This window comes from Artemia sp. Qi Xiang Cuo, chromosome 8 (genome assembly GCF_049724085.1).
Source record: "Artemia sp. Qi Xiang Cuo chromosome 8, ASM4972408v1, whole genome shotgun sequence".
Lineage (NCBI taxonomy): Eukaryota > Metazoa > Arthropoda > Branchiopoda > Anostraca > Artemiidae > Artemia > Artemia sp. Qi Xiang Cuo.
The window spans coordinates 18,325,697-18,343,413 of record NC_142801.1 but is presented as its reverse complement, the minus strand read 5'-3'; the positions used below and the strand labels follow the sequence as shown (position 1 = coordinate 18,343,413).

The 17,717-nt window shown below is 34.4% G+C and overlaps 1 protein-coding gene across 4 annotated transcripts in view; it reads right to left on the bottom strand.

Annotated features, from left to right (window-relative positions):
* LOC148949211 (uncharacterized) overlaps positions 1-17,717 on the bottom strand; it is a 340,130-nt gene that overhangs the window by 199,889 nt on the left and 122,524 nt on the right. For all 4 annotated transcript variants that reach the window (XM_089092875.1, XM_089092872.1, XM_089092873.1 and 1 more), the window contains exon 3: positions 3,515-3,879. In XM_089092875.1, the coding sequence (XP_088949001.1) occupies positions 3,515-3,879 (365 nt within the window). The remainder of the gene's footprint in view (positions 1-3,514; positions 3,880-17,717) is intronic.

The window sequence follows — 17,717 nt, the reverse complement described above, 5'->3', positions numbered from 1 at the left end:
TTAATGGTAAAAGTTTATTTCAAAAATGAATTTATGGGAATTTCGCAAAACAGCCTGAAATCCCGAAAAAGTTAATTTTGAATGAACCCTTCAAAATAGTAATAGTAGTAAAAATACTAGGGCCAACATGGGATAGGTATTGGGGCAAAATCCCTGTGACCAAGCCTCAAAGAGGCCCCTAAAATTCATTCTTAGCAATATGTGTCCAATGCAATCTACCAAGGAAAATAGCTACGGTACTTCAAAAGACACTACGCATAAATATTGCAAGAAAACTGAAAAGCAGTGACATTGTGTTGTTTGGCTCTGTCATACTAACTTAAATTTTAGACAGCGCTGTTTATGGCCTTTTAGAAGAATTGAAAATGATTGTGGTATAACAAGCTCCGCTTTTCCATACTTCTGTGATTTATTTGAAAATATGTTTTCAACAAGACACTTAACATCCACCTTGATTCACAATCTGGTTAGAAACCATTACTTGCTCGTGAAGTCTTTTTTTATACTTCTGCTAGGGTTTTGGTTTAGCTGTTACTGCTATGACTAGTTTCCTTCACACTTTAAAGGGGTTGAAAAATCCTTCCTACCCAGCTTGAAGGTGGTAAGCACTGCAAGGTACCCTGGTACTAATCCCAGACCTCTTAAGGATTGTCTCCCCTATGTTGATAATAAGTCATCCATTAACTTATGAGGTTTTTTATCTCCAGAGAAATATTTTCCCTTGAATGTGCTAACCACCTATACAGCTGTTAATTTTTAAGTTTTAAGTATACCTGCACATCTGTAAGTATTCAATGGTGCCGCGAATTTGCCTGTGAAAAAAGGTTTATCTCACCCTCAAATAATCCCACCCTTTTAATACCATCATGTTCAAGCATTAAAAATAATCATTATTCAAACTATAAATAGTTTGAAGCGATAAGATAAAAACTTATTTTTTTTCCTCTAACTTAACCTATGCTCTAACTTAACCTCTAACCATTTCGTAAATTTTCACCCCAAAACAATTAACTTCACTTAAATTAGCTTAAAATTAACTTCTCCAGATATATTCTGTAAAAGATAACAACAAATACTTAGCTGGCAACTTGTCCACTGAAAAGCTATAGGCAACTAGGCGAATAACAACACAAATCATGTCTACTCCACTATAGACACAGCTTATTTAGAAACCCCCTGAAGGTGTGGTATATTTCAAAAATACTCTCGCTTCTTGATTTTTTTTGAATATTTGGTAAATATTCAGTCAATAATTATATCCAGGGTTGCCACCACCCTGGAATTATCCATGAAAATATGGATTTTTCAACCCCTGCCATGGATTTTGGAAATGCCATGGATTTCCATGGATTTTTCAATAAAAACATGGATTTTTCAAGAAAACATGGATTTTTTTTCACATGGTATGGAACTGACATCGCTCAGAAAACCAGTCTTTACGGCGAGCCAAAATGATTTAGCGGACCAGCTGTATCACTACTCTTACATCTATGGCCATAGATGGCGTTCCAGCTGACGTGCTGAAGAAGTGTGGGAAATTCAAAACTTCTGGCATGTGATTTGCTTTGAGCAGGTTTAACCATGCCCAAAAAAAAACAGTAAATCTGACCCTGATTTTGCCCCCACCAAGGTAAAATGGAAATGGCTGTACAGGAGAGCTACGTGGGTTGAGTGTCGTTCTCTGGGTTCACCTTTTTCTAGGTTTATTATGGAGAAGAGGTACTTTGAGCCGACTTAGAGGGAACAGAAAACAGCTTGAGAGCTGGAGTAAGATTTCAATTATTTATTTGGTATAAATTTTTCAGCTTGGTATAAATCTCTCGATTTGGTATAAGAATCTCAGCGTCAAACAGAAGTTGTACTTTGCAATATTTTCACATGTGAAGACAAGTTTTATATATAAAATGGAAGTTTTTCGGTTCTTACTGACATTAAGCGAGTAGCTAAAGTTTTGAAGATTTGAGGACTGATATCTTTCGAAACGCAAATATTTCGACCATTCTGCCGATATTTCTCTCCAACGGCTTATGGAGTGTGGGCTACAGTTGGAGGGTGAGTTACCATAGAACTTTAGACCCATGCAAACACCTGAACTAGAAGCTCGAATCGCCGCGTTTATTCTCTGCTTTCCTTACTTTTGACACAGACTGAAGCATCCTAGAACACTCTATAGCTTAGACATCTAGCTGTTCCAGATACTTTTAATTTTAGTCGTCCGGTCAAGCTTTAGAGAGAATTTGCCAATAGCTGCGTTAATTCGGCCGCTGACAGCCGGTTCGTTAGCCCTTCAAAAGGGAGTCAAGTTTCTTCACGAAATCATGGTTAATCTTGACTTTACGTTCTGCCAAATTTACTCCCAAGGATAAATCGCTGTTCCAGAATTATCATATGGATTTACAAGGTTCATGTCAGTGTTTATGCTATGAAAACGTGCGTCTTTATTGTTGTTTGAAGTTCACGAATAAACCATTCCTGATTGGAATTGGAATACTGGTTATAGAATATAGAATACATATATAATTTTTGTTTTTTGTATTTTCCAAATGCCATGAATCGATTAAGTTCTGTTCAATGCGCAAGGTCAGTCAGCTTTTTATTCTTGCACACCACAGTACTTCAATCAGCAGAGAGGGAAATCACAACAGTTTTGATTCCCGTCACCTAGCTACAGAGCGCCATTTATCTCCATGTTGCAAAACAGTCGAGTTGGGGCACGAATCGGAATCCCGCTCTGTCAGAACCAAAAGTAAATAACCGTAACAGAAGTGGGAAAGTCGAGCGCATCTAATCAGGCTAGACCCCCCACGTTTCTTCATGCAAAGGTTTTCTAGCCGAATCGCCTATTTGTTTCTATGAAAAAATCAGCCGGAAGAAAAATGACGAGAGTTCCCAGCCTGATTTGAGACCAGCATTGCGCTTACGGCAGTTTCCTACTTCTTTTATGGTTATTTACTTCTGGTCAAAACCTAGCTTTACTCTCGGGTCACACAGAGGCGATTTCATGGTTTTTGCATTTACTCACGGTTTCTCCCTAATGATGAAATATTCTACATTTTGTTGGTTTGCGAGATACGTTGAAATATTCCAGCGCATTAGATAAAAAAAAAAAAAAAAAAAAAATTAAAGCCTTGCACTTTCGCGTTGCATCTATGTGAGCGATGATCCATGTCATCGAAAAGCCAAACCTGGGAGCGACGCAAAGCGTCGCGAGCGGTAAATTTTTTCGCACCTTTGGCAACAGTTCTTACCATGGATTTTTATTCTTTGGTTGGTGGCAACCATGGGGGTTGGCTGCATGGGCAAACCATGGATTATTTTTCTTACGCTTGCCATGGATTTGTTCTTGAGCTGGTGGCAATCTTGATTATAGCAAAAGATTCAATGTCGGTATTTCTGTAATCATAATAAAATATACAGTGAAAAATCGAAACAGGACCGGCATTGAAAACTAATGATACCTTCAAGTGGATTGAAAGTGTTGTAGATCATCTAATAAAAAGGAAAAAGAAAGTACCTTAAACTCCAAAGTTGGATTATCTTCGTGACAACACTGTTTGACAACTTTTGAAAATTTGTATTTAATCCCAGGCTCTGTTTCACGAACTTATAAACAATACTTAGTGTTACAATAACTGAAATAATAATAAGCAAACCGGCTCCATCACACCAGTCTATATCACTATCTTTTTTAAGTCTTATGGTTACTGCAGCAACTATATATGCTATAAAGAAACAATATATAGCGCCAGTTTTAAATATTGATATGGAACTTTTATTCTTGGCGGCAAACTCTTTGACCTTGTCCTTCCAATATTTCATAAAAGGTAACCGTTCTGACATAAATACTGGAGTTCCATTTTGATTGATAGGTTCATTTTTCTGAAAAGTAATTTATAAATTAAAATAATGTTACAACAAAATAATGTTAAAATTACACTGTAATAAAATTATACTGTATTGATTAAAATCAATCTAAATAACTGTACTTAAAAAAAGAAACCTCATAATAAGTTTTTTAATAAATGAAGCAGTACTAACAATGTTTTGTAATTGAAAAACGGCAAACATGACTATTAAAAATGTTGTTTGTTACCCGCCTGAAGTAATAGCCCATCGCCCAATGTTCAGTGTGTCCAAACTTTGAAGAAAACACCCTTTGACAATCGCCCAATCTTTCAAATTGATAACAGTGTTGCCTTATTTTGTCTCCTATAACCTAAAGGACAATTAAAAATACTTTAACACAATAACTTCAGAGCAGAAGAGATTGAAAGGGGTCAGATGCTATTTTTAGAGATTAAACCATATCTGCTTGACTAGTAGTTCATTTTAAGCCCCCTTTTCTCTAATTCATAATATATACGTCTTATTGAGTTCAAAAGTCCTGAATTCAGTTTAGTTCCCAAATAAAGTTTTTCTAAGAAATTCAAAATCCTTGTCTTACCAAAAAGCGTGCCATGGCCTTGCTTTGGTCTATTATGCCTTATAAAATGTTTTTATTAAGTGAAAAACAATGGCCCTCAGATTATTCAAAAAATTCAATATTTTTTTCATTGCTACAACGGTTTGTGACTTTCTTAGTTAACCAGGGCGATTTTCTTATCATCCTGTTCCTAAAATTCCATTTAGAAGGTCAAAGAATGAGAAAAAGGTTCCTATTCATGTCAAAAGGTAGAGTAAAGGTATCAGCAGACAGATAAGAAATTTAAAATGAGCTGTCACTCGCCACAATTCGGAGCAAAATCACAATTAGCTCAGAGCAGAGGAGATTCTAAGGAATTAGACACTATTTTTTGGGACTAAACCGTATCTGCTTGACTAGTAGCTCATTTTAAAGCCCTTGTTTTTCTGATTCATAATATATACGTCTTACTACGTTTAAAAGACTTGAATTCAATTTGTTTCCCAAATAAAGTTTTTCTAAGAAATTCAAAATCCTTGTCTTACAAAAAAGCGGACAATGGCCTCGCTTTGGCTTAATATGCCATATACGGTATTTTATCCATTGAAAAACAATTGTCTTTGGATTTATCATAAAATTCAATATTTTCTCCATTTCTACAGCTCTTTGTGTCTTTCTTATTTAAACTGGGCGATTTTCTTATCACCTTAATCTTAAAATTCCATCTACAAGGTCAAAAAATGAGAAAAAGCTTTCTATTCATGCCAAAACGTGGAGTGCTATCATCAGACAGATGAGACATTTCAAATGAGCAGTCACTCACCACAAATCGGAGTAAATCCCAATTGGCTCATAGCGGAGGAGATTCTAAGCAGTTAGACACTTTTGTTTTGGACTAAACCATATCAGCTTGACTAGTAGCTCATTTTAAAGTCCCTTTTTTCTCTGATTCATAATATATATGTATCACCGCGTTTAAAAGCCTTGAAGTCAATTTAGTTCCCAAATAAAGTGTTAATAAGAAATTCAAAATCCTTGTCTCACAAAAAAGCGCAAAAATGGCCTTGCTTTGGCATATTATGCCCTATACAATGTAGTTATTATGTGAAAAACAATGGCCCTTTTATTTTTCATAAAATGCAATATTCTATTCATTTCTACAACTGTTTGTGACTTTCTTATTTAACAAAGGCAGTTTTCTTATCGCCCTAGTCTTAAGATTCTATTTATAAGGTCAAAGAATGAGAAAAAGGTTACTATTCATGTCAAAACGTGGAATGCTATCATCAGACAGATGAGAAATTTCAAATGAGCTGTCACTCGCCATAATTCGGAGCAAAATCATAATTAGCTCAGAGGAGAGGAGATTCTAAGGGGCAGACACTATTTTTTGGGACTATACAATGTTCTTATTAAGTGAAAACAATGGCCCTAAGATTTTTCATAAAATTCAATATTTTCTCCATTGCTACAGCTCTTTGTGACTTTCTTATTTAACCTGAGCGATTTTCTTATTGCCCTAATCTTAAAATTTCATCTATGAGGTCAAAGAATAAGAAAAAGGTTCCTATTCATGTCAAAACGTGGATCGCTATCATCAGACAGATGAGACGTTTCAAATGAGCTGTCACTCGCCACAAATCAGAGCACAATCACAATTGGCTCATAGCAGAAGAGATTCTAAGGGGTTAGACACTATTGTTTGGGACTAAACCATATCTGCTTGACTAGTAGCTCATTTTAAATTCCATTTTTCTCTGATTCATAATATATATATCTTACTGCATTTAAAAGCCTTGAATTCAGTTTAATTCCCATATAAAGTTTTTCTAGGAAATTCAAAATCCTTGTCTTACAAAAAAGCGTGCGAAGGCCTTTCTTTGGCTTAATATGCCCTATACGGTGTTTTTATTAAGTAAAAACAATAGTCCTTGGATTTATTATAGAATTCAGTATTTTCTTCATTGCTACAGCTCTTTGTGACTTCCTTATTTAACCAGGGCGATTTTCTTATCGCCCCAGTATTAAAATTCCATCTTTAAGGTCAAAGAATGAGAATAAGGTCCCTTTTTGGTGCCTCATGCCACCTTAAGATCAGTGGTGGCGCGTCCACTAGGCAAACACCACCCTGAAGTAATAGCCCATTACAGAAATAATTAAATAAAACAAGTTTTTCCGAGGGACGTAAAGAGCTAAGTGGAAACTTAAAACGAATAAAACTATTACTTCCAAGCCTATCTAACATATGTCAATAAAACTAATGAAAATAAATATACATGAGACATTACCCTATGTTTGTAATATTACAAAAAAACTAGTGCAGCCCTTTCCCCGGAGTGCAGCCCTTTTTCCAGGAACTAAGGAGGGTCATATCCTCACCAAAACCAAAGATTTTGACCTTTGTACTATGTTGAACAAAATGGTTGTCTCAAAATTACGATTGGATGACTTTGGGGGAGGAGGCCTTAAGGGAGGGGGGCTAGTTGCCCTCTAATCTTTTTGGTCACTTAAAATAGCACTAACAAATTTAACTTACGTTTGAATGAGCTATTACACACCTCTCTATGATGTTCCAGTCACCCCCTAGCCCTGCTAGAACAAAAAAAAAGAAAAAAACTGGAAACATATCAGTGCTACCCATACGAAAAAATCATTTTCCTTGTTTTTCAAGGAGGGGGACTGTTATTACTCTATTTCAGGTTTTCAACCATCCTGATCCCAATGGTACAGTTATAATTTTGATGAGGGGTTTCAAGCTTTTTTGTGAAATCACCATAGATTTTTTTTTTCAATAAACTTTTACTTTTAAGACAAACCAAAATAATAGTTACCATTCCTGAATCAGAGTTAAATGGCAATTTTCTTTCACTAGCAATTTTTTTTTCAAAACGCGTTTTTTAACTTTCGGTTACTATGGGCTGTGGTTCGCTCTTTACTAGGCTGCAGCTGCCGCGGCAACCATTACTCCTGTTTTTGTTATTGCGTTTTTTCAGCCGTAATGCTGCAAGCCGTAATTTGAGATTAATCGTATAGAAGGAAAACTGCCCCTTCCTTATCCCCATCTCCACCTCAAGGTCAAAGAAACTTTGGAGTGGGCACATTCGATCCTGAATGAGTGTTACATATCAATTTTCTTTCACTAGGTAGTTTTTTTTAAGACGCGTCTTTTAACTTTCGGTTACTATGGGCTGTGGTTCGCTCTTTACTAGGATGCAGCTGCCGCTACAACCATGACTTCTGTTTTTGTTATTGCGATTTTTCAGCCGTAAGGCTGCGAGCCGTAATGTGAGATTAATCGTATTGGAGGAAAACCGCCCCTTCCTTATCCTCATCCCCACCTCAATATCACAGAAACTTTGGAGGGTGCTTATTCGATCAGAAAATGAGAGTTATTTTCATTTATTATAAAAGGAAAGCGATTGGAGATCAGCCAGACACAGGGAGTATTTTTGGTGGGCGGGGGGGGGGGGTAAAAGCTGGTTCCCAACTATTTTGTACTTTCTCGTTGAATGCTTGACAGAGTGCCCAAAAACCCAAAGGATTTTGATTTGGAAGATAATGTGCTTTTGTTTCGTAAAACTGTCACATTTCATGATTGTAAATATATATGAAAGCTGAATACCCACGCCATAGAGCTCTGACAAATCATCAATTCCGCAGGAACGAGGGTTGAACAAGGAAACGGCCTTTTGACAACACTTTTACGGATCCAGATTATTTGATTCCTGCCAAAATTTTGATTTTTTTTTGGCTAACGAGTTTAGTGTGCACTAGACGCTTATTTTCACTGATAGTCAGAGCAGGAGAAACATTTTTTTACCCTTTACAGAATGAAGACATATATTTGGGCAAATTTTCAAACGGTTTTCTTGATAAATTCTCCGATTTACAAAATTTTTGCCCTTTAAATTCAAAAAAACAAGAAGATGGTTTCAATTGCGGGCCGATGTGCTTTCAATTTATAGTTATGGTTGCAGCTCGATTGATTTGGAGTGTGAATACCCACTCAATGATCTCCACTTAAATTTCAGAGACGAAGAAAATATAATTGACAATTTGGCAAATAACGAAAGTAGCAATACAGTGCAAGCCCAGATCTTCGCACAAATTGTAAAAACTATGGACGTATCATTGAACGATATCAGCAGAATTCGCAGAATGTCATTTGTAACATATTAATTAAAAAAAAAAAACGTTTTCCGAGGGAAGTAAAGAGCAAAGTTGAAACTTAAAACGGAAAAAAATTATTACTTCACAGCCTATCCAATATATATTAATAAAACTAATACAGATAAACAAATTAATTATGTTTCCCTGTCTTTCTAGGATTATAAAAAGTAGCACTTTACTAAAAACACAAGAGTCAAGTGTAAGAAATAGGAATACTGATTTTGGAGTCAAAATTGAGTATGTAGCCTGACAACAATAAAACAATCTGTGAATCTTTCCATAGTCTTACACCAGTTGTGACATCAGTAACTTTCAGTATACAATTAAAATCATCTTAAAAACATAAGCTTAAAATTAAATAAAACAAAAAGGAATTTGACTCCTAAGTGGAAATATAACTCCTACTTCTAAAATGAAGGGATCGAGTCATAATTACGCAAGGAATCTCTCGAAAAAATATTATTATTTCAACCTGGAGAAACGGTCGTTGATTTTGAATGAGAACTAATTTTATAAATCTTGAAGACTTTAGCGTAAAGAGCACGAGTTGGGGAGGGGTATACCGCATCCTCACCATTTTAAGGTTTAATTTTGTTCCAAACTTTCACTTAAAAAAAATTATTAAGACTTTTCTATAATTCTTCACTAAATTAAAACGCTATATAGAGCATACCCAGTCCAACCAGGGCGCGAAGGCCATATTTTGACAGCCATTTAATTGAGCATTTTCGAGACGTCCAGTAATCATGAGCTAATTGTGGTTGTGAGTAGAAAGGGGGGTACCAGCCCTACGATCACACCACTGCTGTCATCTACAATTTAGTCTTTAATTTATGCATGTTTCTATGGTTTTTGTCATCTGAGAATTAAAAAACAGGATTTTTCTCATTTTGATGTATTTTCATGGTCGATTTATTTGTTGTTGCCCGGTACGTACATAATTTATGCATGTTTTTATGGTTTTTGTCACTGAGAATTAAAAAACAGGATTTTTCTCACTTTGATGCATTTTCATGGTCAATTGATTTGTTGTTGTTCGTCCTGGTGTATTGTCTCCGGGACAAAGTTTGCACATGCGCACTAAGGGGAAGAGATGTATTGATCTAGGACAAGAAGGGGAGAGAATTTCTGAGAACTTGATTTGCATAATCGAGGGGAATGTATTGATCAACTCGAGGGGAATTTATTTGTTGTTTCTAAGCGGAATTATTGATTCAAGAAAGGGTAATTTATTTGTTGTTTCTAAGGGGAATTATCGATTCAAGAAAGGGAATTAGAAATGACATCACTTGTTTCCTTGGAATTATGCGGGACTCTAAAGAGATAAATTAATATTCTATTTTTAAATAGGGCTTCTTTGATCTTTAAGTCAGAGGGATAAATTGAAATTCTGTCGAAACCTTAATAGTGTAGCTAAGAACATCTATGAGATGAAGAGATTAACGCGGGGAAGGGTTTCGTAGGAATTTCAAATGTGACAGCTCAGGGATGCCAAAACAAAAGGAACACGCAGAAATTACTTTTAGGGGATTATTTGGGCGAAACAGTTCTAGCTATTTTAGAAGATGATTTGGGCGAAACAGTTTGATGCATTCTAGAAGATGATTTAGAAGAGTATTTGAGGGTGAGACTCCGTGGTCATTATAATACGCAAGTTCCATTTGAACAGTGTTGTGAGGTCCCAATTACCCAACAACCCCCCTACCCCAACCCCAAAGGGCCCCGGCCCCCCAACCCCGGAGGAACTCCCCTGCCCCCAAAGGCCCCCGGTCCCCCAATGCCTCCCGGGCCCCCAAAGGGCCCCGGGCCCCCAAAGGTCCCATGGCGCCCCAAAGACCCCAAAAGGGCCCCCAGGCCTCCAAAGGCCCACCGGGGCCCCAAAGAGCCTCCCCCCAACTTTTTTGCCCCCATTTTTTAATACTTTCTTATTTGAGCATTTGAGACACAGAAGGGCCCCATCCCCAAACTTTTAGCTCCCATTCCCACCATTAGTGTTTTGTTGTGGTTTACCTTGTCACAGTTACATTCTCCTAATTTTTCAAAGTTGTTTTGAATTTCTTTCCTTGAAATGCAAGATCTGGAATATTTCAGTAGTGTTTTGTTGTGCTTTACCTTGTCACAGTTACATTCTCTCGATTTTTCAAAGTTCATTTTCTATTTATTTCATTGAAATGCAAGAGTTGGAATATTTCAGTAGTGTTTTGTTGTGGTTTACCTTTTCACAGTTATATTCTCTTGATTTTTTAAAGTTCATTTGGATTTCTTTCATTGAAATGCAAGAGTTGGAATATTTCAGTAGTGTTTTGTTGTGCCCCATTTCCTTTAAATCTGTCTTTATGACGTCCTCCCACGCCAGACGGGGACGACCTGCTTTCCGTTTAGCCCTATATGGTTGGCCGAAAAGAACAATCTTCGGCAATCTGTCATCCTTCATCCGCACAACATGCCCTAGCCACCTCAACCTTTCTTTCATTATAGACATAGAAAGCGTAGTAGTACTTTACCTTGTCACAGTTACATTCTCTTGATTTTTCAAAGTTCATTTTGAATTTCTTCCGTTGAAATGCAAGAGTTGGAATATTTCACTAGTGTTTTGTGGTGGTTAACCTTGTCACAGTTACATTCTCTTGATTTTTCAAAGTTTATTACGAATTTTTTTCGTTGAAATGCAAGAGTTGATATAATTCACTAGTGTCTTGTTATGGTTTACCTAGTCACAGTTAAATTCTCTTAATTTTTCAAAGTTGATTTCGGATTTCTTTCATTGAAATACAAGAGTTGAAATATTTCAGTAGTGTTTTGTGGTGCTTTAAATGATCACAATTACAATTTCCTTGTTTATCAAAGTTGATTTTGTATTTCTTTCCTTGAAATGCAAGAGTTGGAATATTTCAGTAGTGTTTTGTCGTGGTTTACCTTGTCACAGTTACATTCTCTTGATTTTTCAAAGTTCATTTTGGATTTCTTTCCTTGAAATGCAAGAGTTTGAATATTTCAGTAGCGTTATGTCGTGGTTTACTTTGTCACAGTTACATTCTCTTGATTTTTCAAAGTTCATTTTGGATTTCTTTCATTGAAATGCAAGAGTTAGAATATTTCATAAGTGTTTTGTTGTGGTTTACCTTGTCACACTTACATTTTCTTAATTTTTTCAAAGTTCATTTTAGATTTATTTCATTGAAATACAAGAGTTGGAATATTTCACTAGTGTTTCGTTATGGTTTGCATTGTCACACTTACAATATCTTGATTTCCCAAAGTTCAGTTTGTATTTCTTCCGTTGAAATGCAAGATTTGGAATATTTCAGTAATGTTTTGTTTTGGTTTACATTGTCACAGTTACATTCTCTTGATTTTTCAAAGTTCATTTTGAATTTCTTTCGTTGAAATGTGTTTTGTAGTGTTTACCTTAACACAGTTACATTTTCTTGATTTTTCAAAGTTCATTTTGAATTTCTTTCGTTGAAAAGCAAGAGTTGGAGATATTTCAGTAGTGTTTTGTCTTGGTTTACCTTGTCACACTTACATTCTCTTCATTATTCAAAGTTCATTTTGAATTTCATTCATTGAAATGCAAGAGTTGGAATATTTCAGTAGTGTTTTGTCGTGGTTTACCTTGTCACAGTTACATTCTCTTGATTTTTCAAATTTCGTTTTGAATTTCTTTCGTTGAAATGCAAGAGCTGGAATATTTCAGTAGTGTTTTCTCGTGGTTTACATTGCAACAGTTACATTCTATTGATTTTTCAAAGTTCATTTTGGATTTCGTTCGTTGAAAAGCAAAAGTTGGAATATTTCAGTAGTGTTTTGATGTGGTTTACCTTGTCACAGTTACATTCTCTAGATTTTTCAAAGTTCATTTTGGAATTTGTTTCGTTAAAATGCAAGAGTTGGAATATTTCAGTAGTGTTTTGTCGTAGTTTACCTTGTCACACATACATGCTCTTGATTTTTCAAAGTTCATTTTGGATTTCTTTCTTTGAAATGCAAGAGTTGGAATATTTCAGTAGTTTTTTGTTGTGGTTTACCGTGTCACAGTTACATTCTCTTGATTTTTGAAAGTTCTTTTTGAATTTCTTTCGTTGAAATGCAAGAGTTGGAATATTTCAGTAGTGTTTTGTTGTGCTTTACCTTGACAGAGTTACATTCTCTTGATTTTTCAAAGTTCATTTTGAATTTCGTTCGCTTAAAAACAACAGCGAAAATATTTCATGAGTGTTTTGTCTTGGTTTACCTTGTCACAGTTACATTCTCTCTATTTTTCAAAGTTCATTTTGTATATATATCATTGAAATGCAAGGATTGGAATATTTCAGTAGTGTTTTGTAGTGTTTTACCTTGTCACACTTACATTCTCTTGATTTTTCAAAGTTCATTTTGAATTTCTTTCCTTGAAATGCAGGAGTTTGAATATTTCAGTAGTGTTTTGTTGTGGTTTACCTTGTCACACTTACATGCTCTTGATTTTTCAAAGTTCATTTTGGATTTCATTAATTGAAATGCAAGAGTTGGAATATTTCAGTAGTGTTTCGTCGTGGTTTACCGTGTCACAGTTACATTCTCTTGATTTTTCAAAGTTCATTTTGAATTTCTTTCCTTGAAATGCAGGAGTTGGAATATTTCAGTAGTGTTTTGTTGGGGTTTACCTTGTCACACTTACATTCTCTTGATTTTTCAAAGTTCATTTTGGATTTCATTAATTGAAATGCAAGAGTTGGAATATTTCAGTAGTGTTTTGTTACGGTTTACCTAGTCACAGTTGTAGCGATGAAATTTCTTATGTGCCTATAAAAATGGGGCTGTAAAAGAAAAGTACTGGGTTTGATTGTGGTAATAAATATTGACCGCGTCTAATCTAATATCGTACTTTAAAACTGCGAACTTACACCTTATAAGTTCTCTGGATTCTACACCTTGATTTTTCTCTGGATTCTCTTGATTGGATTTCTTTCATTAAAATGCAAGAGTTGGAATATTTCAGTAGTGTTTTAATGTGGTTTACCTTGTCACAGTTACATTCTCTTGATTTTTCAAAGTTCATTTTGGAATTTCTTTCGTTGAAATGCAAGAGTTGGAATATTTCAGTAGTGTTTTGTTGTGGTTTACCTTCTCACACTTACATGCTCTTGATTTTTCAAAGTTCATTTTGGATTTCTTTCGTTGAAATGCAAGAGTTGGAATATTTCAGTAGTGTTTTGTCGTGGTTTACCTTGTCACAGTTACATTCTCTTGATTTTTCAAAGTTCATTTTGGGTTTCTTTCATTGAAATGCAAGAGTTGGAATATTTCAGTAGTTTTTTGTTGTGCTTTACCTTGTCACAGTTACATTGTCTCGAATTTTCAAAGTTCATTTTGGATTTCTTTCATTGAAATGCAAGAGTTGGAATATTTCAGTAGTGTTTTGTCGTGGTTTACCTTGTCACAGTTACATTCTCTTGATTTTTCAAAGTTCATTTTGGATTTCTTTCGTTAAAATGAAAGAGTTGGAATATTTCAGTAGTGTTTTGTTGTGCTTTAACTTGTCACAGTTACATTCTCTTTATTTTTCAAAGTTCATTTTGAATTTCTTTCCTTGAAATGCAAGAGTTTGAATATTTCAGTAGTGTTATGTCGTGGTTTACTTTGTCACAGTTACATTCTCTTGATTTTTCGAAGTTCATTTTGGATTTCTTTCATTGAAATGCAAGAGTTGGAATATTTCAGTAGTGTTTTGTTGTTGTTTACCTTGTCACACTTATATTTTCTTGATTTTTCAAAGTTCATTTTGGATTTATTTCATTGAAATGCAGGAGTTGGAATATTTCAGTAGTGTTTTGTTGTGCTTTACCTTGTCCCATTTAAATTCTCTTGATTTTTCAAAGATCATTTTGGATTTCTTTCGTTGAAAAGCAAGAGTTGGAATATTTCAGTAGTGTTTTGTTGTGGTTTACCTTGTCACAGTTACATTCTCTTGATTTTTCAAAGTTCATTTTGAAGTTCTTTCGTTGAAATGCAAGAGTTGGAAATATTTCAGTAGTGTTTTGTCGTGGTTTACATTGTCACAGTTACATTCTCTTGAGTTTTCAAAGTTCATTTTGAATTTCTTACATTGAAATGCAAGAGTTGAAATATTCCAGTTGTGTTTTGTTGTGCTTTACCTTGTCACAGTTATATTCTCTTGATTTTTCAAAGTTCAATTTGAATTTCATTCATTGAAATGCAAGAGTTGGAATATTTCAGTAGTGTTTTGTCGTGGTTTACCTTGTCACAGTTACATTCTCTTGATATTTCAAAGTTCATTTTGAATTTCTTTCGTTGAAATGCAAGAGTTGGAATATTTCAGTAGTGTTTTGTTATGGTTTACCTAGTCACAGTTACATTCTCTTGATTTTTCAAATTTCATTTTGTATTTCTTTCGTTGAAATTCAAGAGTTGGAATATTTCAGTAGTGTTTTGTCGTGGTTTACCTTGTCACAGTTACATTCTCTTAATTTTTCAAAGTTCATTTTGAATTTATTTCGTTGAAATGAAAGAGTTGGAATATTTCAGTAGTGTTTTGTCGTGGTTTACCTTGTCACAGTTACATTCTCTTGATTTTTCAAAGTTAATTTTGAATTTCTTTCATTGAAATGCAAGAGTTGGAATATTTCAGTAGTGTTTTGTTGTGGTTTACCTTGTCACACTTACATTTTCTTGATTTTTCAAAGTTAATTTTGGATTTCTTTTATTGAAATGCAAGAGTTGGAATATTTCAGTTGTGTGTTGTTGTGGTTTACCTAGTCACAGTTACATTCTCTTGATTTTTCAAAGTTCATTTTGAATTTCTTTCTGTGAAATGCACGAGTTGGAATATATCAGTAGTGTTTTGTCATGGTTTACCTTGTCAAAGTTACATTCTCTTGATTTTTCAAAGTTCATTTTGAATTTCTTTCATTGAAATGCAAGAGTTGGATTATTTCAGTAGTGTTTTGTCGTGGTTTACCTTGTCACCCTTACATTCTCTTGATTTTTCAAAGATCATTTTGGATTTCTTTCGTTGAAATGCAAGAGTTGGAATATTTCAGTTGTGTTTTGATGTGGTTTACCTAGTCACTGTTACATTCTCCTGATTTTTCAAAGATCATTTGGATTTCTTTCGTTGAAATGAAAGAGTTGGAATATTTCAGTAGTGTTTTGTCGTGGTTTACCTTGTCACAGTTACATTCTCTTGATTTTTCAAAGTTCATTTTGGATTTCTTTCGTTGAAATGCAAAAGTTGAAATATTTCAGTAGTGTTTTGATGTGGTTTACCTTGTCACAGTTACATTCTCTTGATTTTTAAAATTTCATTTTGGAATTTCTTTAGTTGAAATGCAAGAGTTGGAATATTTCATTAGTGTTTTGTTGTGGTTTACCTTTTCACTCTTACATTCTCTTGATTTTTCAAAGTTCATATTGGATTTCTTTCTTTCAAATGCAATAGTTGGAATGTTTCAGTAGTGCTTTGTTGTGATTTACCTTGTCGCAGTTACATTCTCTTGATTTTTAAAAGTTCATTTTGGATTTCTTCCATCGAAATGCAAGAGTTGGAATATTTCAGTAGTTTTTTGTTGTGCTTTACCTTGTCACAGTTACATTGTTTCTATTTTTCAAAGTTCATTTTGGATTTCTTTCATTGAAATGCAAGATTTGGAATATTTCAGTAGTGTTTTGTCGTGGTTTACCTTGTCACAGTTACATTCTCTTGATTTTTCAAAGTTCATTTTGGATTTCTTTCATTGAAATGCAAGAGTTGGAATATTTCAGTAGTGTTTTGTTGTGCTTTAACTTGTCATAGTTACATTCTCTTTATTTTTCAAAGTTCATTTTGAATTTCTTTCCTTGAAATGCAAGAGTTTGAATATTTCAGTAGTGTTTTGTAGTGGTTTACCTTGTCAGAGTTACTTTTCCTTGATTTTTCAAGGTTCATTTTGAATTTCTTTCTTTGAAATGCAAGAGCTGGAATATTTGAGTAGTGTTTTGTTATGGTTTAACATGTCAAAGTTTCATTCTCATAATTTTTAAATGTTCATTTTGAATTTACCTCATTGAAATGCGTGAGTTGTAATATTTCAGTAGTGTTTTGTTGGGCTTTACCTTGTCCCATTTAAATTCTCTTGATTTTTCAAAGATCATTTTGGATTTCTTTCGTTGAAAAGCAAGAGTTGGAATATTTCAGTAGTGTTTTGTTGTGGTTTACCTTGTCACAGTTACATTCTCTTGATTTTTCAAAGTTCATTTTGAAGTTCTTTCGTTGAAATGGAAGAGTTGGAAATATTTCAGTAGTGTTTTGTCGTGGTTTACATTGTCACATTTACATTCTCTTGATTTTTCAATGTTCATTTTGAATTTCTTTCATTGAAATGCAAGAGTTGGAATATTTCAGTAGTGTTTTGTTGTGGTTTACCATGTCACACTTACATTCTCTTGATTTTTCAAAGTTCAATTTGAATTTCATTCATTGAAATGCAAGAGTTGGAATATTTCGGTAGTATTTTTGTCGTGGTTTACCTTGTCACAGTTACATTCTCTTGATTTTTCGAAGTTCATTTTGAATTTCTTTCGTTGAAATACAAGAGTTGTAATATTTCAGTAGTGTTTTGTTATGGTTTACCTAGCCACAGTTACATTCTCTTGATTTTTCAAAGTTCATTTTCGATTTCTATCGTTGAAATGCAAGAGTTGGAATATTTTAGTAGTGTTTTGTCGTGGTTTACCTTGTCACAGTTACATTCTCTTAATTTTTCAAAGTTCATTTTGAATTTTTATCATTGATATGCAAGAGTTGGAATATTTCAGTAGTGTTTTGTCATGTTTTACCTTGTCAAAGTTACATTCTCTTGATTTTTCAAAGTTAATTTTGGATTTCTTTCATTGAAATGCAAGAGTTGGAATATTTCAGTAGTGTTTTGTTGTGGTTTACATTGTCACACTTACATTTTCTTGATTTTTCAAAGTTAATTTTGGATTTCTTTTATTGAAATGCAAGAGTTGGAATATTTCAGTTGTGTGTTGTTGGGGTTTACCTAGTCACAGTTACATTCTCTTGATTTTTCCATGTTCATTTTGGATTTCTTTCGTTGAAATGCAAGAGTTGGAATATTTCAGTAGTGTTTTCTCGTGGTTTACCTTGCCACACTTAAATTCT